This window comes from Haemaphysalis longicornis, unplaced genomic scaffold, assembly GCF_048455015.1.
Source record: "Haemaphysalis longicornis isolate Haplotype H1 unplaced genomic scaffold, Haemaphysalis longicornis Haplotype H1 scaffold_75, whole genome shotgun sequence".
Taxonomy (NCBI): domain Eukaryota; kingdom Metazoa; phylum Arthropoda; class Arachnida; order Ixodida; family Ixodidae; genus Haemaphysalis; species Haemaphysalis longicornis.
In genome coordinates, this window is record NW_027526434.1 from 1,093,701 (window position 1) to 1,120,737 (window position 27,037).

The 27,037-nt window shown below is 46.8% G+C and overlaps 1 protein-coding gene across 1 annotated transcript; it reads left to right on the forward strand.

Annotated features, from left to right (window-relative positions):
- The first annotated feature begins 3,790 nt into the window (after positions 1-3,790).
- Positions 3,791-21,080, forward strand: LOC144148064 (uncharacterized). Its single transcript, XM_077679661.1, has 3 exons — positions 3,791-3,840; positions 19,862-20,244; positions 20,614-21,080. Exons 1-3 carry the CDS (start codon positions 3,791-3,793, stop codon positions 21,078-21,080), a joined length of 900 nt encoding a protein of 299 aa, XP_077535787.1.
- The last annotated feature ends 5,957 nt before the right edge of the window (positions 21,081-27,037 follow it).

Consider the following 27,037-nt stretch of genomic DNA (forward strand, 5'->3'; position numbering starts at 1 on the left):
AAACACACTTCTAATGACGAGGTGAAAACCCGGCCGCCGGTGATTCACGGTAGTGTTTTTCAGGTGCCACTTTCTTAAACATTATTATTGAATAATTTTTATTGGCAAATAGCAGCCGAAACATTCTTCACGTCGTTTCCGCCTTCATTTTTTACCATTTTTCCCACGTGGGCTACATCGTCGTTTTCGGGATTTAAAGCAGCGCCAAAAAATTTGTGTTGAACCGGTGAAGTTGAGTAGTGAAAGCTGGCTCTTTACGTGAATATTTTCTTGTTTCTGGTTTATAAGGCTGAGAACAAATTCTCCAGAATGTATTTTAGCGCCGCTTCAGCAACGTTTACCGATCTGAAACAACAGGTTTCAACACTTCGTACTTACTGAAGGTGGTGCAATTAAAGCGGTGATAGTTATCGTCGTTGTCACCCGGAAACAATAACTACAACACTCTAGTCCGTGTGACTGCATGAATTGTTGCATGCGTCTATGAGAGAGGGTAAAAGAGTTCCTAACGTTACTTCGTTTTTTTTATTTATACTGGGAGACGTAATATTTAAAAACTGCTCCAACCGTTAGTTAAGGAGACAGGAAAAAATGTTTATTCAAATTTTTATTTAAAATTAGCAACACGGTTACTTTTTGTTTCCGTGCACCCCCACTGAACCTTGCTTCGGCCCTGTTTTCACAGTCAGTTGATGCCCGTGGGGAAGTATCTGATCATAGGAACCGCATTGCCCTTTTAAATGTGGTAGCACCACTCAAGTGCTACTTGGATGGGGTGGCAAAAACGTAAGACTCCAGCAGCCGCACCACCAAACATCCCAAATTTAAGTGGTCGGCAAAACCCTGGCTCCGCCATTCAGTGAATTGCCCTGCGAGGCAGCGTTCGTGAGAGCACTAGATGTCGCAAGCTCGCCCAATGCGCCTAGTTTCTAGCCTGACTGAGGGCGGGAGCAGCTACGAGGGAAGCGTCTCGTTTGCGTCCAAACGATCTGGTGAGCAGCCGAAAGGCTTTCTCTTTCATAATAAGAGCGCCATTGTTTGAATAAGTGGAACCTTTGCAGGGGGAAGGAGTGCAACCTTTCGCTCGAACACTTATTTCAACATACACGAAACGTTCAATAGATTATTAGATGCAGAGCATCTGATTCACTCGCCTTGTCCCTCCGGCGTCGTCGTCGTTGTCGTTGTCCTCGTCGTCGTCGTCGGCGTTGTCCACCCCTCCCCCATTTTCCTCGCCGCACCAGCTGCGCTCTCCGCCGCTCACCCCCTCTCCTCTCCGATAGCGAACACTCTCTCGCGAGGGGCATTGGATTGGAATGGATTGGATTTGGATTCGATTGGATTAAAGTGGATTGTGTTGGATTGTGTTGCGTCATAGCCGCGGCAGACGCGCTGGGGCCGGCGCATGGGCAGTACTCTCTCTTCCGCGGTTTCCTCTCCTTCGGGCGCGCTGCGCATATAACCGATGTGCCGTTCTCCGGCGATGCAACATCCACGCTTGGCTCAAACACCTCGAGTCCAAGCCGCTTTACAAGTACGCCAACGTCGTCATCGACTGGGACCGGCTTACGCAGTCCCCTCAACGTTATGCGCGCTATAAAACGCCGTCCCTTCGGCGCTCCGCCTATGCGTCGAATCTACACAGGGGTTCCCGCGAGGGGAGGTGGGAGTTCTTTTTGTTTTCGCTGAAAGGCCCCGCCATTCCAAGTGGTACCAGCTTGTGTTCCACGACAAACTATGCTCGGTTTCTCCAGAAAACAATAGTTATTGACGCGATTTATCCACGAGAAATGTGAAACAGAAATCAAAAGTGTAACAAATCTTAGCAGCAGTTCTAGTAGGAGAACCTACTTAACAATATTTGGCCGTCAATGGTTGGTGCATTTATGAAGCACTAGTGCTCTGTGGGGAGTGGCTTATCACGTATTGTGGGTATACACGTATGTGGTTGTATGTTCGTTTCAGGAAATTGTTCACACGTGATCGACGAATCCCGTTTTACCATTAAGGATTCTTGACCTCAGATATTGTAGTGCAGGAAAGGTTATGTGTGCGGGGCCTGTACCAGTTTTGCACCTTCTTAAAGTTTCTGCGCTTTTTAACTGTAGCCGCGTGTGGTATATTTGTATTTGCGGCACTTTAATGGCTGATAGAGGTCAACTTTTTTATACATGCTAGTGTCCCTCTAAGGTGAAAGGATTCAAAGAATCCTCAACTGAAAGGTCGAAATATGTCACGTTCTTGTTTTCCTTGTATCACACACATAAAAACAATAAACTCAGCCGAACAATACCTGGCCTTTCAAAACTCAGCGACCCTTTGCGACATAATTCGGTGGCATAGATAGCTCAGCGAAACCATTGATCACGCCTGCTCACGAGCTTAGCTGTCCTGTAGTTTTCACGATGCACTTAATACACAAGAATTTGTGCCACACTGCACTTACACAAGCCGCTTTGAAAATCAAATAATATACCTTTTTTTATTGCTTATACTGACGTACAATGGTTCGGAGCGGGGAGATGAAACGATGCGTCACGTTCTTTTCGATGCTCCGTTAGTGTTTGTTATGAGCATTGCAAGGGTTATACGGATCAACACAATGACGATTGTGATGAATGGCACGCGCTGGTACACTGAGGAATAGTTCGTCTCTTTTACGCGGTCACTTCTTGATGGGAGTGACCATGCTGTATATCGCTCCAGTATAGAAGCACGCCCATTTCCTCGCCTCATGATATTTCTTGAGCCATTCCTTCTTCGGGACTATAAACGAAGGGGCGGGGTATACGGGGCAAAACCATGTGGGCGTGGGACAAGCGGTGATAATGACGTTCGGGAAAAGGGGGCCAAAGGATTCCGCAGCGGCGTACGGCACTGCATCGTAACGAAGACCGGCTGAGCGGGGACGTTCACGCGGCAAAAGATACGAAACTGAAGACGAATGAGCCTCCAAACAGCGTCAAATGCATCAGCCAGCGACCACAGGCGACGGGTCTCGCTCGTTTATCTCTTCGGTGAGCAAACTCAGTTTCCGGGTGTAGGAAAACAAAAAGTTGGCGAAGCATGCACTAGGGGTGCAAGGCTGGAGAAACAGCAGAGCTGGATGCCCCACTCCCTCCATCGAGGACCTGGCTGTTGCGCCCCACATGATTTTCGGAACTTGCCACTGAACGTTCTCCATGACTGGCAGGGCCAGGTCGTTGTGTCTGCACGCTTTCCCATCTCTCCCAGAGTGGACCGAGTTAGCACGCGCTAAAACCCGCGGCAACCGGCTTCGCGAACTCGGGGTCTGTGCTCCCCCTTCACGAGTACTCGATTCCCGGCCGTGGCGGCCGCTTCTCTGATGGAGGCGAAAAATAAAAACACCCGCGGGTACAAAATTTTGCTGCACGCTAAAGGTCTCCAGGTGGTCAAAACTAATCCGGAGCCCTCCACTGCGGCGCGCCTCTTCGGCTGCGTTATATCGGCGCGTTAAACCCTACAATCAATCAATCGATCCCTTCACGTGAACTGGCGAGTAGAGGAGCGTGGGAGAGATCAGGCAATCAACGCTGGGCAGAGTGTCCTCGAAGGTCAGGCGGGCCGTCGCCAGGAACTCCTCATGAGGCGCACGTTCAACTGCACTCGGTATTTTTTTTTTGTATTTTTCTGCGAGCTCTTCACGTGAAGCAAGCCTACGCGTAAGCCTGGACGACGCCGGGTGCTCCTCACGAGGCGCCGTTCATGTGCTCTTAGTATTTCTTCTTGGATTTTTTTCCTGGAAATGTTCGACAGGGGAACTACAAGAATGAACAGCTTTGATGATGAAAATCGCCACAACAGGTATGCTGAGGCCAGGTAAGGAAGCATTCTGTGGCGACCCAATCAAGCATTCCCGCTCTCTATTGGGGATACCGAGGACTTCGTAGCTGAATCTAGTCTCCATAAAAACCGTGAAGGTGTCTCTCAGCTGTTTTTCGTGGCACATAAACGATGTTTCACTTGGCTTGGGAAATTGTGAATAAGAAATATATTCCACTCTGCTTCTATCCCTTCTCCGTTTAAAGGTGTTCCAACCTTCCCTCGTATCTGTGAAGGGTTTCCAATTCATTGATTTATATACATTACTTCGTACTTTTGGTATTTTCTGATGGGAGTCGAACACTTGCGAAAGAGATCTGCTGTGCCGTAGCAGTACGTGTTTGCTCATATTTCCTTCCACATTTTTCGAAAATCAGTTTCTGACACAAAAATAAACAAACATTTTTTAGTTAAGTTATATTTAGTCTGTGGTGCATAGCGGAGCAATATCTTCATCGGGTATTAAGTGGCACCCAAATTAATGATCAGACCCGCTCACCTACCATTTTCAAATAAATGTTAAAAAGTGATGCAAGGAGCCTCTTACGTGCTGTAGAAATGCTGCACCCACAGCTGGTTGTTATTGCTTACGATGACATGCAGTTTAATTTGTTTATTGCAAATTATAGCGGCTCACAAAAAGAACGAAATCTAGCTGTACTTTGAACGAATTTAAAAATGCATCACTGCATCTTTCCCGCTACGGCACCCATATTTCTGAACGATGTCGTGTAGACTTCTCTTCTATTATTTGAGAGCTACCCAAAACCACTTAACGATTTTCTTTTTCTTGTCTGAAAGTTTCACCCCTCGTGAGGGGCCTGAGGATAAGGACTTGAAATTAAGCTTGCTGAGAGAAGAGAAAGGAAAGCGCTGTACTCTAACTTTAATTATCGCGGAGGTGGGTCTTTATCTCCATCATGATAAAAAAATTCACGCATCTCCACGAAGAGAATCATGACGGGAAGAAGACGACGACGCTTGCTGACAGGTTGCTGCCCAATTCAGCTCTATTCTTTTGGTTATTTCTCGTTTATTCTGCCAAGATTTCTGCAAGAACAGCGGTCTTGTCACGGCGGTATAGTCCTTATGCGTCGCATAGGGTTCTTTTGGAGTCATCCACTACGAGGAGCTCCCGGAGATTGAGTGAAGCCAACGGTGGTGCACCATGGCTGCCGCCTCGGATACAGCGGCAACTGCTCTCACCGGAGAAAAGTGCTCGGAAGACTCATCGGTGGAGCCACCGTGTAAGCGACCTAACCCGCGTGACAACGGCGATTCCTCTACCACTATTTCGGCCACTGGACAAGCCTCAATTACCTGCGAATGTGATGACACCATTGCGGAGGTGGACGATGTAGACCAGGAGGGCTTCAAGGTGGTAAGCCATCGGAAGCAGAGAACTGTCGGCATACCCGTTCTGTTATCTCCCGTAGAAACTGGCAAAGATCTGAGAAGATCTGAGGCGTGAAAACCCAATTGTCCTTTTTCTGCTGTTTCGGCTTTGCTAGGCAAAGCACCCAACCGCAGTCGTTTCACAGCTCAAGGCGCCTTACTACTTGTTGTGACCTCTGAAGAAGAAGTGAACGCCCTTTTGAGATGCGACCGTTTGAATGGTGTTGCTGTATCTGCCCGAATACCGCACTCTTATGTGCAGAACACATGCATTATTAGGGGCGTCCCCAAGTCGCACACGGAAGAGGAGTTTCTCATCTATATAAGGCCGCAGGGGGTCCTCCATGTGAGGCGCATTATGCGTCGAGACCATTCTTCGCCCAATAAGTGGAAAGTCTTCCCGACCAACGCGGTTGTGCTGACATTTGCCCCAAACTCCCAACGTCCGGTGAAGATCAACATTGACTTCACGAGACCCGAAGTTGCGGACTATACGGAGTCAATTCTACGCTGTTTTAAGTTCCAACGGTACGGCGATATTGTGAAATTCCACAGAGCTGAACAGCGCTACCAGCGTTGCGGAGGTTCACACGATTTTGTGGGCTGCAAAGAAAAGGTTTCTTCTGAAAATTGCGGTGGTGATCATCCCGCAAGCTTTAGTGGATGGCCATTTAGGGTGTGTGCATTACATCGACGGAAGGCATTCATCTCTGGGCCGGAACCTCCTCCAGAAGCGCCGAAGCCATCCGATGAAGAACAGTTTCCAGCATTGCCACCTTTAAAACCTACCAATGAAAAGGAAAGTGCACGAGCTTCACCATGCTCAGCATTAGCGACGGCGCCAGCTACTCCCAGTGAGGCTGAATCTGTCCAAAAGGCACCTCAGGAGGTAGAGACTAGGCAGGGTAGAAGAGCTCAGTACTCTCAAGCCTTGAAATAGCGCCATAATAGACAGGAAGTGCCAAGGAGCGGAAACATCGTTGAAACTATACGCTCTCTCTTTGCAGCCTTGCGGTCGTACCTCGCCTCAATGGCTCCTGGCACGACCAAGATCATCCTTGAGACAGTGCTCGGAATAGAGCCAGTCATTGTAGGATCTTTGGTTTCATTCCTGCAACAACAATATGGCGTCCGTACGACGTAGCTTTACAAAACTACTACGAAAAGTGTCCCTTATCATGCAATGGAACTGTGCTGGTATAGTATGTCGCTTGACCTCATTTAATGTATTTGTTAAGGACACTCCGATCCCTATTCTGGCTTTGTCGGAAGCTGGACTACCGGACAGAAGATCAATACCTGACTATGTGGCTTACAAAACTCCGAGTCTCCAAATATTTCCGCATGGAGGGCCACACTGTACATACGGCGTGAGGTCACTCAAGTACCTTTGCCGGTTGGAGATCTTTGCTCGGAAGTAGCAGAAGTGGTTGCGGTGAGCATTCAACTGGGCAAGGATAGGGTTAGTGTTGCATCTCTTTATTTGTCCCCAGGAAGACTCATCGACTGCGGAGTTCTCTTGGAACAGATGTGTAATCGCTGCCCCGCCACAATGATCATCTGTGGGGATTTCAATGCCCATCATAATCTGTGGGACGACACGAAGACGGATGCGAGGGGCAAACATCTTGTCGACGTAATTGACCACTTGCAGCTGTGTGTTGCGAATGATGGGGCTCCCTCATTTTTCCGACCACCTGCATCGGCAAGCACAATTGATCTCACTCTCCATACCAGTGACACCGAAATCCAATGTTGTACATCTCCCGACCGTATGGGCAGCGTCCACATTCCCATCTTTATTACGCTGCTGGCTTTCACCACAGCGAAGTGAAAATTGCCCGTGTGGTCAATAAGGACCAATATAGAGAGGGGCTGAGTGCTGTATCAGATGACCTGCTCAAAGATAAGTGAGCAAGTAAAGAGAAGGCAACAACAATCTGTAAGCTCCCATCGCACTTCCCAGCGCCAGATTTGAAGTTAAAGATCCCGTGTGCCACCAGGCGAAGAGCCGACCGGCAGCTTAAGCGAAGAACGGGTCATCCAACGCTGAAGACCACCTTCGACAGTCTAAACACCGCTATCCGGCGCTATACCATCAGATTAAGGCACTCCCAATGGGCTTTGTTTTGCTTTTCCGTAAGCGTATTCACACCAGTGCCTCGAATTTGGAGCATCGTGAACTCGTTGTCTGGACAGTCACGTTCGATAAGGCCGTTTGCGGCTTTGGCATTACGGAAGGATGTGACGATCTCCCAATTGGCTGATGAATTTGCGGACGCGTATACTTAGACCATATCTGCGGGACTCCCTTCCCCGTTAGCCCCCATGTCCTTCTCAGTGTTGGATGCCCCATTCACGCTTCGGGAGTTCGAGAGCGCGCTAAGTTCCCTACGCAGGCGATGTTCACCAGGGCCTCACGAAATCACCAATCAAATGCTGCTTAATTTGCTTAATCTGCCTATGGAACGCAAAAACGATTTCCTCCGGTACTTCAACCACATTTGGAAGACTGGTGCCATTCCTTCTTCGTGGAAACTCGCCTGGGTGGTGCCGGTTCTTAAACCTGGAAAGGACCGAATTGTGGGGTCTTCATACCGGCCTGTTTCCCTCACATCTTGCGTGGCGAAGTTGATGGAGATACTGGTTTGTGCGAGACTAACCTGGTGGCTAGATCGTTATGAAAAACTACCACACTGCATGACTGGGTTCCGACGACGCTTAAGCGCCCAGGATAGTGTTCTGGACTTCATCAGCCATGTCGAACATAACCGAGTGCATGAACTTTCAACTATAGCTCTGTTTTTTGACGTTTCGAAGGCCTGTGACTGTATCCTGAGGCAAGCAATAGTGGACAGACTACATGCAATGGGGGTGTCAGGAAACCTTCTTCACTGCGTTCACGGCTTTCTCACAGACCGGTACATGCAAGCACGGTTGGGGAGTGTGCTGAGGGAAAAAAGAAGCGTCTCGAGGGGGTTTCCCCAGGGTAGTGCTTTGTACCCTATTCTTTTTAATGTGACTATAGCTGGGCTACCTGCAGCACTAAAAGAAGTTCAACAACAAGCTCAACTATCCGTGTACGCGGACGATGTCCGCATCTGGTTGTCCGGATATCAACATTAGCGACCGGCAGTGATGGCTCAACGTAATGTTCACACCATGCATAAATATTTATCCGCCGTCGAACTGACGATCTCGGCCGAGAAGTCCTCTTTGTTCTTTTCCCTGGGAACAGGCGACGGTCTACCCGCGTTAATTTAACATTGGGCAGCCTGTCTATGCGTCAAGCCACTCACGTGCGGTTCCTTGGTGTCGCTCTCGACAGCAGACCGTATTGGCGACGGGAATTCGACATGACGGTTTCGGCTTTGCTTCCCCCTGTGAACATTTTGAGAAAGATTGCTGGAGCTAAGTGGGGGAATCACCCGAGGTCGATGATTAAGCTGCACTCAGCTCTGATTGTGAGTCGCATTCTTTACCACTTGCCTCTGATCTCCCCTTCAGAATCCCAGTATGAGAGCCTCGAAGCGTTGCATAGGAAAGGGCTGAGGATAGCAATTGGAGTTCATCAGGGAGCGGCAAACGAGAAGGTAATACGGGAGAGCCAGTCTCCTACACTCCGCTTGATGGCGTCACAGAGGTCACTGACGCAGGTAATGCGTCTTGGGGAAAGCAGTGCTGGAAGAGCAATAATACGGCGGCTTCGATCAAGGACGGCCTCTTATGCACACACTGCTCCTAACACTCTGAGAATATTGTGCCATCAGTGGCCGGGGAAACTTCCCATCTCAATGCCGCCATGGTCTTACGAGAGCCTGCAGTGTCAGCTACATGTTTCTCACATGAGAGTCAAGCGAAACACGCCAGTGGAAACAGCCAGATTTTTGGTTTTTAAACATTTGGAGAAGACGTATCCCAATCACCTTCAAATTGTTACGGATGGCTCAGTCGATCCGTACAGAGGGGTTAGTGCAGCGGCGTATATCATTCCTGATGCCCAGGTTTCCTGGGCAGGACGCCTAGCGCATGTGGTGTCTTCCACCGAATCCGAGTGCATTATCGTCGCGGCTCCTTTGAGAAATCTTAAGTCTTATAAGCCGCAGGAAGTTGTAATTCTTACTGACTCAAAATCAGCACTACACGTTTTGCAGCGTGGGATCCCCACAAACAAGAACTGTCAGCGTTCTTTGCGGCTTGTGCAAGAATTTAGCTGCAAGGGTTTCATTGTGCGGTTTCAATGGATTCCATCCCATGTTGGCGTCAAGGGCAATGGGACCGCTTATCAGATGGCACGGAATGCGCTGCAATTTGCACCGACAGTTAATTAAAGTTTCCCCCGATCACTGGAACGACTTCAGGCGAATAGTGGCCGGACATTTCAAAACTCTGGGAAATCCCTATCATCCCTATCACCAGCCTTGCGTTACAAAGGGGCTTAGAAGATCGGAGGCAACATTGCTGTACCGCATCCGAACGAGCTCAGCGAAGACCACAGCATGGCTATTCAAGGTGGACCTCGTGTGATCGCCTCTGTGTTCGTCATGTGCAGTCATAGGGGATATAACTGACTACGTAATGTGTTGCACAGAGCATGATGTCGACCGAACTGCAGGGCTCTCAGCGATTCGAAATCTGACAGCCCCATACAGCACTCTGGACCACATCGTCTTTCCAAGGGGACGTTGGATGCTGCGAAGAGACATGTCACGCCTTCTCTTAAGCTTCCTTGAGGGGAAGGAGCTGGCAAACTTGTGGTAAAGGACACTACCTTTGGCTAATTAGGAGAAGCTTGGGCGGAGCAATTGCCGGCATATCCAGCCAGGCTAACGCCGCCTGATCCCACAACAACCACCACCACCACATGAATCGTGATGAGTGGGCGAAGCACTGGGGATCGTTCTTACCGTAAATCACCCGTGAGAGTATTTACTGCTGCTAAAGCTATTTCCAATCAAATCCAATGAAATACAATACAATTCAATTTAATCCAATCAAATTTAATCCAATCCATTTCAGTCCAGTCCAATTCAATCCAAATCCAAATCCAATTCAATGCTCCTCGCGCATGCGCCTCCAGGAGGTCTCTCTCTCTCTCTCTCTCTCTCTCTCTCTCTCTAACCTTTTGTGAACCTTTTATTTTGTTCTTGTTAACCCTTTGGGAACCTTTTGTACGCAGATGTTTCTATTAATCGGTGTTGTGCGTCTCTCTCTCTCTCTCTCTCTCTGTCTCCCTAACCTTTTGGGAACTTTTTATTTTGTTCTTGTTAACCTTTTGGGAACATTTTGTTCACTGATGTTTTGATTTACACGGTGCTGTGCGTCTCTCTTTCACTCTCCCTTTCTCTCCCTCTCTCTCTCTCTCACTCTCCCTTTCTCTCCCTCTCTCTCTCTCACTCTCTATCTCCCTATTTCTCTTTCTCTCTCTCACTCTCTATCTCCGTCTTTCTGTCTCTCTCTCTGTAACATTTTGTGAACCTTTTATTTTGTTCTTGTTAACCTTCTGTGACCTTTTTGTTCACAGGTGTTTCGATTTACGCGGTGCTCTGCATTGAGCACGAACGCCGGACGCTGGACGTACAAGCCTCGGCCTTAGGTGCTTCGCCCCTAAAAAAGAGGTGGTTGGTACGGGACACTGCGAACAGGAAGTGAAAAGAAGCAAAGCGAATGAAAGCCGATTGCCGCACTATCCGTGCCGCTCGTGCTCTACCAAAACTCGCCGTTAAGCGGAGAAAAAGTTCATCACTCTAAAGCCGCTCGGGGAGTCGCCACTTCCGCCTTCTGAGTGCCGCGGGGACAGAGGACTACGTAGAGGCCGATTCGACCAGGAGTCCGAGGATTCTACGCTCCATCAGCTGGATTTCATTTTGGCAGAACGAGTTTTTCGTTTCCCAGTTGATACAAGTGCTGTCTACGGGCACGAAAGTAAACCTATTTTTGCGTTTCGGGTGCAATACTACCACTTTTGAAGACGGTAGTCTTTCTTGGGCCACTCAAACGTGGAAATTTAGGTTTGTCTGTTTCTCGGTCTGCCCCTCGATTGCGCCACCATGGCGAAGTTGAAAGAAGTCTTGAGCGAGAAGTTTATTTAGGCAAAACACTTTCAACCTCGTAAATCTAGAAACGTGCTCTATATTTTACAACACTGTTCAGTAGGAATTATAGTAAAGGTATTTGTACAAGAACGACCATAAATAACTGTTATTAGCAGTGTTCTTTTGGTTACAAGTTTATTTGTGCTAAATTTTTGAATGAGTAAACTATGTAAAACTCATTGAAAGCAATGTTTCAAACAAAAATATGAAAACACTGCTGGCACCGGAGGCTCGCACTTGTGGGTCGAGCGCTCAGTCCCAACACTCTCAAAAAAATGTGCGCCAGCAATGTGAACGCGGGAAAACTGAACTCTGCAAACCTCCAATGCGACGAACGAGACAGTAGCGGAGCAGCGTGGGAGGTGGGTGGATGAGACAGCCGAGGCAGTTAAATGGCAGGGCTGGCAGAAAGCTATCGCATTTCCACATTTGCAGCAACGCTAGCAGATTCAGTGCTATTTTTCATGAATTTTTAAAATCACACTCAAGCGGAGAAATGCGTGAAGGAAAAAACGATCACGTGGGGGCCAATGAGATTGGCAATAGCAGCAATTTGAGGCGAGTTCTCAGCCATTACCACGTCTATCTCGTTTAACTTCGGAACTATATAGGCAGCCATGCAGAAAAAGCAGGTCGGTAAGTATCGGGTGAATTCGGCCTGTGTACAGTATCAGAAATAAAGTATTCGCTAAATAAAGCTCAATTGCCCTCTCCTGGTACTTTTTATTTGTTATATATGGATATCGGACTATGCCACTTAAGCAAATTGAAGGCGCGTAAGCGAGTCACTTGATGGAGCTTCGTCGTCCCACGCCACCATTCCAACGGCTCAAATGACTTCGTCCACCAGTCCTGCCCTTTCTGCTTTGCTCGATGGGACACCCCTTGCTTGAGATCGGCGTCCAGAAAATGGGTACCGCGGAGGTCTCCTCTCCCGCCACTTGCAAAAAGGGGAAATGGTGCGGGTAAAATGTTTGGGCGACCGTGAATAAGCAAGTTTTGATCAATACTCGCTGCTCTGATTCGAAACATCTGGGAGCTGCTACCCAAAGTAGGGCTCGAAATCGATATATAGCTGCTTTATCACACAAACACGTCCTTAATTTAGAGGGTCAATATTGGACTTGTGTAGTCATGTAGGAATTAATTAAGACTTTATGGTTTCATATTAGGTAGGCAAAAAGTCGATCTTATGAATGCTAGACGCCTGGAAGTGGGCCACGGTAAACTCACTTCGTAGGGCTAATTATCTGCAATAAAGCCTTCTCCAATGTGTTGAGTGACGATACCAGTAAATATTTGTTTAGACTGGCGTTTTTATGAACTTCCTGGGCTTGATGGCAGCGAATTGGGGCCTTCCATCTCTATAACTTTTACTTCTTTGCTAACATGAATACTCTTTGAACAGCTGACTTCTTATGGAACTTCAGTTGAGTTTGATCTCATAACTTGAGCACATCGAATCGTGTTTCTATAATTAGGCAAATTTTTCTGCCTTTAGGGCACTTTATGGATAAATCACTAACTCGTTTGTTTTCTTGCTTTCGGTGTTCTTTACAAAGCAAGTGATACTTAATAAACTGAAAACAAAATGTTCTCAGGAACCACATTGAGACGAATTTAGTGGTACGGACAAAAATGCTATATTATTACTCGGGCTGTATGTATTCCAACGTTGTTGGCATGGCCTGCAGAGGATCTGGACACCAAAGGAAGCCCGCGGAAGGTAGCGAATATCCAGTGTGAAACAATACGAGCAAGCACGTCAATCCTCTGGCCACGTGCTGCTGACGGCTGCTGTGAGTGTTGCACCGACCGTAACACTTCGAAACGCTACCTCGTCATCGATGACCACTCCACCTTCAACAAAGGAGGTGTGGCCAACACGGCGAATAAGTGCACCGGTGGAGCACCTACGGTCGTCTTCTTTGATATCCGAAGGACAAGTCAACTCAAGCGGCCATTGAGGCTGTTCCTGCGTTGTCTGAAGTAAACTTGTCGCCGCGTACGCCTGTTGCTATCTGAGAATTGGCGTTGTTGGTCCTGTTTTCATAGAAGGTAAGTATCAGAGCCTTCCAGTGGGTGGCTTTGGAAAGAGACACCTGATATTGTAAATTTTGAAAATCCCGCCCTCCTCATTGAATCTCGGAATCACGACAAGGTGAGAAGCTAGTTGTTTTGGTATATCCATTGCACACGTGCATAGCGCAAAATTTACATTCACTGTTCTAGCATATCCATCCAGTATATCCACCCACCGTTCAGCTCGATTGTATGCGGTCTTGTGCGGCCACATGACTTCATGACTTGAAAAACTTACAAAAGCAAACTTCCAGCGTGAAAATACGTGTTTAAGCATTTCAAACGCGGGCATACAGGCCCCTAGAAAGACAGAGAGCCGCAAGGACTCCCATGTAAAAATCTGATCGTTCTGTGAACCTCGTTCAGGTTCTTCACAGCCGACAGTGGGCATATGGAAGAGGCGTAAATGTCCGAAAGGCAACTTTCAGTGCGGACAAGGATGCGTTAGACCAATAGTGCTTCAGTCGCTCACAGAATAAGCTGCGGGTAATCGCTCACCTGATCCCTCCGCCTGTGCAAAAGCTGCTTCCCAAACAAAATTGCAGAACCCATGCTCTCAAATTTCCTCAAAGGCTATAGAAGACATCATACTGTACAACACACCGTTCAATCACCCCTTTCTCAGTTTAGCACGCTTACAATACGCTCAGATAGAAAGCTGTTTCGGGGCCCTTCTGTCTTGCTTCTTTCTCGACCAAAGCGTACTCGCCTTTTGCGCTTAGAAGGGTGGACTTTTTCTCCCAGAACTCAGCCAGCTAACCCAATAATACCTATAATTAGCTGCAAGGCTGCACACAACCCGCTTTTTTTTGGGAGGGTCCAACCACCATGACAGCAGTGGCGGTGTCCTAACCAGATTAGGGCGCGGCGACAGCTCTTTGCAGAGCGCTGGCACTCCCCACTCAGCGGGCGTGAATTCCCGAATGGAGGCAAGCTGACGTGCACGTTCCGACATCGCCCTGACCTTCGGTGTGCGATGAACACTCGTTTACCACCGTGAGGGGCTTTAGGCAGCGTGGAAGCGGTATGCTCACGTGAATCGTTGCGTGAAACGGCGAAACGTATTCCTTTTCTTGTGGGGGAACGGAGGAGGATGCTAGGAGGAGGAAACACCCTTGAAGCAGTGTTGGGGTAAACAGGGTTTTGTACTACAGGGAAGCAAATGTCTATGATGACGCTCTGTTTATGACTCGAAAATCTGAAATTGAACACCGTAGGAGGACTACAGTACGTTGTGCAGCGGTTGCTGGACGACGAACTTATGTATATTATGTACATTACAAAAATTACGTAGACAACGTACGTGCATTGAACAAGGACATTGAAACAAGGCACTTATCGAAAGCTGAATAATTACGGAGCCCTCCATGCCATCAATGAACAATTGCCGTGCTCATAACTGAAGCTACACTGAATCGTTTGGTGTTTAGAGAATTCCGCGGGCAGAAGGTCTTTATACACTTTGTTTTAAACGTAATGCATATATACAATCCGTACGGCAATGTGTAAATAAAAAAAATTGGGTGAATTTTTTTTTAGCTGAATGCTAAAACATCGGTAAGGCGTTAGTAATTACAACCCCATAGTCATACTCAACTTCACTGAAAACTTTTTATGGCGGCTTATCTCAGCTTATTGGGAGAATATAAGGAAACATCCTAGTGTTCCAAAAAGTCTCTAACTTCCCTTGAATTATCTTTTCTACGTAACCATTTGAGCCTCTGCTTTAATACAGCTGTTCTGCCACTTTCCTCGCACATTCCAGCTTCCTGTTACTGAGGCGCGACTAAGTGGGTGCATCGCATCGAAATGCCTGTTGTCGTTCGGAAAGGTGCGATAACAGAGCGTTTTGCCTAACCGTTTTAAACGGTCCGCTCCGGTCCGCTCCGGTATCGGCGGAAGGATCAACGCAACCGGAGCCAATGCCGTTCGCCGTAGAGCGCGCCACGCATGCGCAATGGCACTCCCGCTTGCTATCGGAGCGGAGCGGACCGTGAAAAACGATCGGCTGAAACTCGCCAATCAGGTTCCGGGTTGGGCTACCCAGGATTACGCTTGCCTGCAAAGCCTATATTATGCGCGTCTGCTGCGATGCGCCTCTAAGAAATACTTCTCTGCAAGGTTTTTGTGCTGAAAAGTGACATTCCGAAGCAGAGGCTCCTGATTTTGCACAGAAAGTGGTCCAGCAGGTTCATGGCTGTGAGGAGCAGCAGGAGCAATAAACGGATCTGGAGCAGTGTTCCTTATTACAGCATGGGAACAGGTTAAGCGCCAGGCACAACTGGAGGAAGTAAAACAGACAGGAAAGGGGCGCACTAACAACTAAGCTTTATTCGTTCCGAAAGCGATTATAAAGGCACGAAAAAACACCATGTGACACTAGTTGCACCACGTGTGGAAACGATTGCAGCTGCCGCACTCACCTAACTAATCATCCAGATAATCCACCTCACTCGAAAGAAGGTCAACTGAAGGTTTGCTGACACATCGGTCCCCCATCTTTTTTATGACGTAGGCCTACGTCATAAAAAAGATGGGGGACCGATGTGCCAGCAAACCTTCAGTTGACCTTCTTTCGAGTGAGGTGGATTATCTGGATGATTAGTTAGGTGAGTGCGGCAGCTGCAATCGTTTCCACACGTGGTGCAACTAGTGTCACATGGTGTTTTTTCGTGCCTTTATAATCGCTTTCGGAACGAATAAAGCTTAGTTGTTCGATCGATCGATTGTAGGGTTTAACGCGCCGACGCAACGCAGGCGATGAGGCGCGCCGTAGTGGAGGACTCCGGATTAATTTTGACCACCTGGGGATCTTTATCGTGCGCCGAAATCTCGTACACACGGGCGTTTTTGCTTTTCACCTCCATCAGAAAAGCGGCCGCCGCGGCCGGGAATCGAACCCGCGACCTTGTGCACAGCAGCGCAACGCCTTAGCCACTGAGCCACCGCGGCGGGTAAAGCTTAGTTGTTAGTGCGCCCCTTTCCTGTCTGTTTTACTTCCTCCAGTTGTGCCTGGCGCTTAACCTGTTCCCATGATGAAGTACCAACTAGCTCGCATCGACACATTAATTCACTTATTACAGCGCCCCTTCAGACCAAACGCCTTCTTGGGCCCTCTTCACCAGCCATAGCTGGTGGTGAGGCACCGAGCTGGAAAGTGCTCTATCCAAGTTTTCGGGGTGGAGGAGGTGCACCAGATGTGAGGCTAGATTTATGTAGTTGTGGTGGTTGCCTTCAGCACATATGTACTCGTCTGGTTACGGCGTGAAAGTATGTTATCCCAGTTTCCACATCGAGAAAGGTTACATTCTGAGCGAGAAATCATAATTTATAGTCGAATAGGAAACGCAGGTCCCAATCGTACCAGCGTGGTCCATCCTAACGGGACATGTCAAGCACTGTGGAGATGAACCACCGCCTGTTTTGTGTATGCAAGCCAGTGGGAATTCTGGGTCACTGGGAGTCAATCTTCATGTGTCAAGCTTTGGTAAACGCATGCCTCTGACTGTTTGCTCGTTGAAAAACTTAGGATTTGACCACAAAGTCAAAAACTACCTGCAAGAAATCAAAGGTTAAGAGCATATCTTTCTCAAGGAAAAACATTCCATCAGCTCAACTTCAGGCTACCGGAGTTGGCCAGATAATTGGATTGGATGCTACGATGGTCAATTGTAAACTGAAAACTTGTGTCACACCCATCATGCTTTTCAACAAGAAAAAAAACAAAAAAACAGTATCAAGATGCAAACAAAGGAAGCGTAAAAGCAATCAACTCCATTTCTCGAGTTACTGGAAGGTCTCTTGAAGACTTGACCTTGTCGCCACCTTTTATACCAACAAACGACTTCATTAGTCATTTTTAAGAAAATAAAATCTTATACGACTATCGTGCTCCTGCATTTCAACCTGTGGGGTTGCACAAAGTGAAGTTCTTAGCTACTATGACTTCTTTTCTTGCTACCTGAATAGGGTCGACGCAACACTGTTGTAGTGCGTGCTACTGACGATGCCACCCGCATAAGTTGCGAAACTTCTTATGAATTGTTTTAATGCTGTTGATTAAAACCAGTGTTTTTGAAACTCAAGAGCAGGGGTAAGTTTAGAACTGGCCCCCTAAAGCGAGGAAAGCCCTCGCAAGCAAGCTTGCAGAAAAGAAGTGCTCAATAAAGTAAGTGAAACCAACAAAAGGAGGCGAACAATCATCTATGAAAAAGGAAACGAGAAACACAAAAAAAAAACTGAAATTACGCCTATGGCTACGCTATAACAACCTTGGGCAGCTTTGGGTGACGCTTATCGATCACTAACAGCAGGAGGGAGGGATTGGGCAGGAAATACCTTCATTGGTGCCCCTTTAGTGGCGGTGCTGTCGGCTACATTGTTTTTTGGAAAGGAAAGTGGTGGCCTGTAATTTATTGGACACCGAGACCCTTTCCCGCAGAGAACTTCGGTAAAGGTAGGCACCGAACCTATAAACACACACCCTCGTCACGGAGTGTTTTCCCGCGCTGCTCATTCAGGGCCGGACGTGTTGCAGTTAGCGCACTCGATATCCCGAGCTGTAAGCTGGGCTGGTATACGACCGTCGTTAAGCATCAGAAAAGGGTAACGCTAAGAACATCACGAGTCCTTCGCAGGCCTGACTTTGCTTAGTCATGGTCGCTAGGTTCAGTCCTCTCGAACACTTCGGGAATATATAACGTGCGTTGTTTTTTATGAATGGATAGGAGGGAACGTTTCTCTTTTATTATGTTTACATTTTAGTGTGGTTTGAGGGTCTAAATGTTTCTTTCTTTAAAACAAAATGTAGAGTTTGGAAGGCTCAAGAAAATGATGTGTAAAAACGTTTGCTGCCTACAATTTTAGAAAATGTTTAACAAACAAAACACTTTAAATGTTTTCTGGCTAGAGAATAGAAAAGAGCTTAATCCTGTCAACAAATGCTTTCTGCAAAACAGTCATGTATCCTTAATGTGTACCATCAATTAAGATCTAGAACAAACTAAGGTAAGTTTACATCAGGCTACAAATTAGGAGCACCATATATTGCTTGTTGTGCTAACAAGACATTTTATTCGCAGTGCAACCGCGGTAATCCATTCATGTTCTTTTAAAAATGTGCCTCTCCCTACGCGTAAGTTCTAGAATATAAAATAAAACTTATGCAGTACTTTCATGTTTTTGCGGGTTTCTTTATTGCAGAGAAATATATTGCCCAGCTAATCGGTTGCCCTGTGTTACAACAACAGTTGGCACAAATAGGGACGCATTGTTGAAACTAGGTGATCCAAGGTGGCGCAGTTGCGCTTCTATCAAGCACGGATGCAAGACTTTCTGCGTATGTCCGGCTTACAGCGGCGACCAACAGGGGTGTGAATGGATTATTAGTGCGTGCGGCCAATGGAGCAAAACCTTCTATAGCAATTACAAGTAAGAAATTGCAGACTTTTCTCTCACCAGCTCAAACGGCGGTGGGTCTCATCGATCCGGAATCTGCAAGGGACCCTGAAGCACTTTCGATGAGCGCTTTCACTCTTTCCTTCGCATCTGAAACCACTGTGAAAGCTATAGTTCTTGCCAGCAGAGAGCGGCACTGCGTTATTTGATCGTCGTACCAGAAATGCCTTCCGTTTCTGGTTTGTTTTCGAGGCGTTTTTTAAGTTGCTATCAAAAAGCGTTCATCGCTGCAACTGAAGGAAAACCAGCCAACAGCCGCTACATGACCTTAGTGACGTAATTCCAGGTGTCGAAGAACCCCAAGGCTGGAAAAAAGAGAAAAATCTTTTGAGCGTGTTTTCAGCTGATTTGATAGGCGTAGAGCAGTAACTTTGGCTGAGGTACTTTGCGACCCCCTAATCCAAGTACTGGGTGTATTGGGGGTAATACGTTGTGCAAGCATTTAAGATTTCAAGAAGAGTTGAAAATAGTGTTAGAGGGTCCCTTTAATATTTTCAGCAACGACATTTTTCATGGCGAAAGGGGCAAGTTCATTCAACTTTGGCAGCAGCGGCAGCAGGAGCACCGACAATGTTCCTGAGCCTCGCTGCGTAATCTTTGCAGATTAAAGAAACGCCACTGTGCCGTGACGCGCCGTCGCAGCAGGAAACCACTACGGCCAGTGTATCGCCGGTCATCGGGATCCATATCTGCGGGCCCAATCTGGACCGGGACATCACCGCTACATCAGCGGGCGCTGTTGTTGAGTGTGCGTGCTATAAGTGCGCACTCCGGCCGTCACATTGGCAGCAGCGGCAGCAGGAGCACCGACAATGTTTCTGAGCCTCGCTGCGTAATCTTTGCAGGTTGGTGTTTATCTTGACCTTACAACTGTATTCAAATTTGTTTTACTGCTGCTGTTGCTGCCAAAGTGTGACTATGTCTTCTAACGTGGTGTGTCAAAAATGCTAAGAAGCATTCACTGAGTGTGATGTGTCTATTGCATGTAGTGAATGCGACTGCAGATACCACATTGGCAAGTGTGCTGGTATTTCAGCAGAGACTGTCAAAGCAAAGGGCGAAGTCTACTGCAAAGCTTGGCGCTGTGCGACGTGCAGAGGTGCAAAAATGCGCTCACAACCAGTTCAACAGTTGAGCAGCGATTCTGACATGCAAGATATAAGAATATGGCTCAAAACCATTAATGAAAAGCTAGATCAGGTACTGAAAGTGAAAGCAACGGTCGAAAACATTGAGGATTCGCTGCAGTTCATGAGTGAGCAATATGATGAATTCCTGGCCCGTACAGAGCAAAATGAACGGGCCGTCAAAGACATGCATCGCAGGCTAAACAAACTTAAAACTCGTGATAAAGAAATCGCTAAACTTCAGGGGGGGGGGGGGGCAACATCTTTATTTGCCGGCTAAAAGGTCACGGTGGCTCTCACTCCCTCGCTAGGAGGGGGGTGCCGGCCGCGACTGCTGGCGTGTGATCGCCGCCAGCGCAAGCTGCGCGGCGGCTTTTTGTGCGTCCTTGTCTGTCTCGCGCACCGCACGCGCGAGATGGGGCGGTAGTATGTTCGTTTCCGCTTCCGCGTCGTTGCACTCCCACATCATGTGGGTCATGGTCGCCCTCGCGGCCCCGCACACCGCACACTGGTCCGTAATGTATCGTTCGGGCGTGACATGCACGGCCCACACCAGGGTCCACGTCGCTCCCACTTGGAGTTGTCGGAGGAGCGCCGCCTCCTGCCGGGTGAATCTGTAGTTGACAATCTAGAGTGGAGGAGCCGACAACCGAACCTAGAATTTCATGGATTGGAATTGACAAAAAATGAGGACTTGCTGGCTAAAATAAATGCGCTATCGCAGAAACTCGAGGTTCCGCCCCTTTCGAAGGATGATGTAGTCACAATTCACCGCCTACCAGCGAGGCGAGATAACATACCGGGCATAATCTGCTGCTTTGCCAAGCTTGCAGATCGAGAGAACTGGTGGCAAAACCGAAAGAAGCTTGTACGCTCCGATGACAGCCCATTCATACTAGAAAACTTGACACGAAGAACCCGTGCTCTGCTTTTCGAGGCGAAAAACTGGGCGAAAGAGGCACATTTTAGGTATGTATGGCACAACAACGGACGAGTGCTTGTAAGGAAGGCCGACCGAGACAAAGTTGCAGTTGTCACGTGTGTTGGTGGCTTAAGCAAGCTGGTGTCACAACTTAGCTAAGCAAAATGAATGAACATGCCAAATAAACCTCTTGAATCGTATATTTTGCCCCATGATTTTGAAACTACTTTTGGGAGGACATATTTGAAATCCTTCAAATGTTTTCATCTGAATGTGCAATCTATTACAAGTAAGGAGTGTAACCTAACTTCTTTGTTCCAGCAATTAGGGCATGACTTTGATGTGATAATGTTAAGCGAAACGTGGTTACCGATTAATCAAATGTTTCCGTCTTCCGTGTTACAAGACATTCTATATGAATCGCACATGCAGTCGTGGTGGCGGTCTTTGTATTTTAGTAAAACAAAGTTTCAATTGCGAATTGATAGAACAAATTTGTGCAGTCAAAAACGACTGTGAATTCCTCTGTGTTAAAGTAGATGGTATAATATTGCTGTCTGCTATCGACCACCGAGCGGGATGATGCCACCTTTTCTCCATTTTCTTGAGTTATTCCCGGATTTTCTACGTAGAAATAGGTTTGACGTCATTTTAGGTGGCGATTTGAATATAAATATGATAGGCCAGAATTCCATACAAACCAAATTAGATGTGCTGTTAACCTCCAGTGGTCTTTCAAATGTGATCAACCTTCCTACTAGAATAACGCCAACTTCATCGTCATTGATCGATCTTTTCATAACGAACATAAGTTCCGAGAAATTAAGAAGTGGGGTAATTGCAGCGAAAATCAGTGATCACTTGCCGATATTTGTATACTCGTTAAAACATATGCCACTCAAAAACATCAACAAACACATCCATTTCAATGCATAAATGAAAAAAATCTTCCTCTATTCAGCGAAAAAATTTTGAGTGCAGTTTGGGAGAGTGTACTTAGAAAAAGTGATGCAAACAGGGCGTACGACAAATTCATGAAAATCCTCAAACCTATTTAACCGCATGTTTTCCTTTTGTGCTCGCGAAACAGGAACGAAAGATTCCAAAGCCCTAGATTAATTCTGAGCTTGGCGCGAGAATACGAAAGAAAAATGTCTTGTACAACGAATTTATTAAAACAAGAAATCCAGTTTTGTTAAAGCAATTCAAATTTTTTCGGAACCATTTAGATAAGGATTTAAAAAAAGCTCAACGTGACTATTACATTAACATGTTCACACCAGCGCTTGGAAATACGGCAACAATGGAGAAAAAATTAAATTCTCTATTAAAACGGAATATTCCCCAAGACACTACTCACACCATTAATCAAAACGGCATTAATCAAAACAGCAAGCGGCTTTCAGGAAAGCCGCTTGCCGATGCCTTCAACCGCTATTTTATTGACGTTGTACAAAGTGGGAATGTACAAAACGACCTTGAAAACTTTCGGTACATAGATAGCTCCATATTTCTTGATCCTATAAGCTACCGTGAAGTAAGTGACGCAGTGTCAGGGCTCAACAATAGCAGCGCGCTTGATATTGATGACATACAAGTAAAACACTTAAAATACGTTATCTCTTTTTTGACACCATACCTTGCTCACATATTTAATTTGTCTATTAGCCAAGGTGTTTTTCCTTCAAAACTGCAGACCACTCGGGTGACAGTGCTTCATAAAAAAGGAGACAAAAATGATATGGGAAATTACCGACCAGTTTCTATACTTCCAGTACTCTCAAAATCACTTGAAAAACTTTTTCTAAAACGCTTGACTAGATTCGACCAAAAACATACCATCATAGTGGATTGTCAATATGGCTTTCGTCAGGGCCTTGGAACGGACCTTGCGCTTATAGATCAAAAAGAATATATCTTGTCTCAATTAGACCGAGGAAACATGGTACTCGGTCTATTTATTGATTTAACAAAAGCATTCGACCATATCAACCACAATTTGCTAGTACGGAAGCTAGAGCGCTACGCTATACGTGGTGTGCCAGCCTCCTTCATTAAATCTTACCTCAAAGGTCCTAATCAAATCGTAGCCTTGGATGGCTTTTCGTCAGAACCTTGTCGAGTAAAAAGTGGGGTACCGCAGGGCAGCATACTGGGACCCTTTCTTTTTAATATCGACGTAAACGATATTATTGGCGTGTCATCATGCGCTAAGTTTATCATCTATGCCGATGACACGAGTTTATTCTTTCATGGTAAAACAGCGCATAAAATTATTGTAAATGCAAACTCAACTTTGCGGAAACTAGAATCATGGACAGAGCAAAATAGTTTAAAGATTAGCGGTCCAAACACGAAAGCAATATTGTTCCGTGCCAGAAATAAGCCAGTAATAATTCACAATATTATTTCTTTAAACTCTGTCAAAGTGGAGATAGTACCGTCAGTAAAAACACTCGGAGTCATATTTCATTAACATTTATCCTGGGATGAGCACGTAACATTATTCGCAAAAAAATTGTCTCAAATATTTGGCCTTCTATACCACCATAAACATATTCTACCGCCTAAAATTATATTGCTCATATATAACACATTGTTTCTTCAAGATTAAACTATTGCAATTTGGTCTGGGGAACACCTACCCAGGAAAACTTGCAAAAAATTCCCCGGCTACAGAAAAAGGCCATTAGAATGCTCGAAAACATTTCTTTCCATCACCACACACAACCTTTATTCGAAAAATACAATGTATTGCCGGTAACCACAATATTCGACTACCGTCTGTGTAGAGTTTATAAACAAGAAGTAAAAATGGGCCGATCTTTCCTTAAACACCTTGCAAAACTAAAACCAAATGATATTGTGTACAACACGCGACACACAGAACATTGGATCGTTTTGACATACAGGACATTTTACGGATAACAAATGCTCGAAAACCGACTACCAAGAATGCTCAACACATTTCTTTCTAGAAACACAGCATTAGAAGGTATTACCTTTAGGAATCTGCGCAATTTCTTCATCTCCTCCTGATAATGTTGTTTGGTGGTGTATTTTGATGTGTGCTTGATTGTTTTTTTTTTTCCTTGTAGAGGTTCCTTGCATTTTATGTTCTTAGGTTGCCACTGAGGAAAGCGGCAAATATGTCTTTCCGTTGTGTTTAACGCTCTTTTTATCGCAATCATCGAGCCCACACTTTCTGTGGTTGTTTTCCCCGTGTCACTGTATTTTAGTGATTTTCTATTGTATTTTAATGACAATTATGCTGTATTTTAATGATGTTCCTGGGTCACTGCATTTTAATGATTTCCTACAAACCGGATTACTGTAACGAACAATATTGTTTGATTTTCGGACAACGTTTCCAAATGCTGTTCAAGCGGCCAGTAGGGGAAAGGGGGGGCGGACGGGGTCTGCGGCTTCGACAAGCTGACATCTAGTCGGCTTTTTCTGCGGACCTCCAGCATCATGTATTTACTTGGTGCGAATAAAAATCAACTTCAACTTCAGCTTGCGTGCAGCACCCGCAAGCTGTAGACGTAGCCCTGGTTCAGTTATATACGTTCTCTTGCTTTTTTTCCCTCCCAGATGTCGTTTCCACTCCTTTTTCCATTGGTCGGCAACGACCTCTCGGGCTTTCAACCTCAGAGGGCACTCGGAAACATCTGGGACATTCATGCGATATGCCACCCTCATCAATTACGCTGGCGCCATTCCCGGAATTTCTTTCACGCGGTATTTTTGGTAGGACAAATCAGCTTGGGCAAAGAAATCCTTTAAGTCGTACTGCTGACACTATGGTAAGAAATGACTCGCGTATAGGAAATGTTGACAATGGTCGAAAATGGTTGGAGGGTACCAAAAAAAAATTACGACGTGATACAGGAAGGCTCATTGGCGTATTCATGGTAGGTTGTAGCCGTTAGGCTGGCCAATCCTGCTCCGGTGCGGGAGTGCGTTACCGGCAATAGTCGCCAGGGTCCGGCCGCACCCCAAGCCCCATTCTGCAATTCCATCAATACGCGGATTTTTTTTAATCCGGTGGGAATTGTCGGGCACCGGGATTCGAACCATGGTCCTTTTGCACGAGAGCCGGGTGCTCTAACTCTTTCGCCACCGCTGCCACAGCCAAGTTTGCGGGGATAAATTGGTCGCAGTTAGCACAGGACCGGGGTAATTGGATATTAATGGGAGAGGCCTTTGTCCTGCAATAGGCGTAGGTAGGATGATGATTATGATGATAATGATGATGATGATATGAAGGCATAAGGAAGGCTAAGAATCCAAACATTATCTTGCCCAGGGCTGCGATATTTCGTTTCGCCGCTCGCCCTTCTCAAGTGCGTATCGGGGGCATTTTAGAAATCTGTAAGAAGAACGTTACTTCTAAATTTACTTTATTCTTCTTCTTTCACATTTAGTGGCGTAGTGATTCCCGGCTCAAACTTACCGACTCCCGCAATTCTTTCGTGCGCCATCTCTCGCTAGCGCAACTTCAACTTTCTCTGTTCACCCATTTTCTGCGCCTCACAACGCATAAGTTATAAACACGGAGACCCAAGGCTCTCGCCCTGAAAGGTAATGCGCTTGTTGAATGTTACAATTCTGGATGCCCGGAGTTACCCGCGGGAAGACAGAGGCGAGAGCCAGTCATTTATTTTTTTTCTCGGGCATCTCAATACGTCACTTCCGGCGGCACCAGATTGTCTTGAATTTCTCTGGTCAAGCGATCTCGGTCTCCCCGTGGTCGGCCAGAACCTTCTGGACGTAAACGGTCTGGCGCCGAGCTCGCTCCAGTCTGGAAGCTAGCGGACGACACTCTTAGCAGACAACAAAAAGTAGATAGCTTCCTGCCGTGCCGACAGCCTCGGCTTAACATTGGAGAGTTGCTTTATTCTTTCTGGTTTTAAAGTTTAAAGCTACTTTACCGATGCGAAGCTTAGTCTTGCAGACCCCACTGTTATTAAAACGCTGTCTCTCCATTCAGCATGTTTTTATTGCAAAAGGGGGGCCATCTTTTTTTTGTCCGGAAAGTTCGGTATAAGACGGCAGCTCCCGCTTCAGCTGACGCTCATTTTTTATTAAGCTTGCGTTAAACATGGCAAGTATTTTCATCTCGTAGACGATAGCAGCGTTCCGAAGTTAGACGTAAACATGCATGCTTTTTGCACGAACATAGGCTGTCCGTCCTCGAAGATGAAGGTTTTCGTTTGGGCGGTTTGTGCTAGAATTGAGCCGGGCACACGAGTTGGTGTTGCAACACTGACAGAACAAGAAGGCGAGCAATGCTAGAGCACGACCAGCCACCCTCTATCGCATTTTAACGTATCAGGTGCATTGTCCCTGCAGCACGCTTTTTTGCTCTACTCACCAATAGAACCCGCGGACCCAGGCGGGGTACACCGACTCTCAGAACAAGAACAGCTGAGACTACTTGTTGAATAATGACCAACCAGACAGGCCAGTTCTAAATTGTTACCCACAGTCATATACGACGTTGTTTTCTTCCTATAGTTCAAGCCCTATTGGGGCGCACCGGGAATCGCTCGCTTCTCGCCGTATGTAGCGCCTTTCAACACGAATGTGTTTCATCGCGGGGTCCACCAAGATCTGACTGACGTCATATCCGTCACGGAAATGACATCGCAACAAAAACGTCTTTTCACGCGGCTGTGCCGGGATTAGAACCACGAACTCTTTCATCCCAACGGGAGGTACTAAGCGCCCAGCGGACTGCGCTGCGAACATTCCCTTAAACAGGGCAACAAACGCGCCTTATATCCATCCCTTCAGATGGTGCTGCCGTCTAGGAGAGCCGAATACAAGTAGTGAACCATGACGCTAATGAGCGCCGACAGTTGGCGCCTTGATGTCAGCACCTACGTGTACGGGGTACGCGCAGGGCAACGACTACGGTGTGAGGTCGACGCCGAATTGCGAATATCGCGCTCCCGGCATGGTCCACTGCTGCTTTCGCTGCAGTGGATCGTGTGTTCACCAAAACGATTCGCTGACAACAACTCCTTTTGTTTCGTTTGCACGGACGGTTTGCGAGAGCCTGTGGTTTCATTCGGATTTACGCAATGCCCGGCGCTGCAATCCATAGTCTA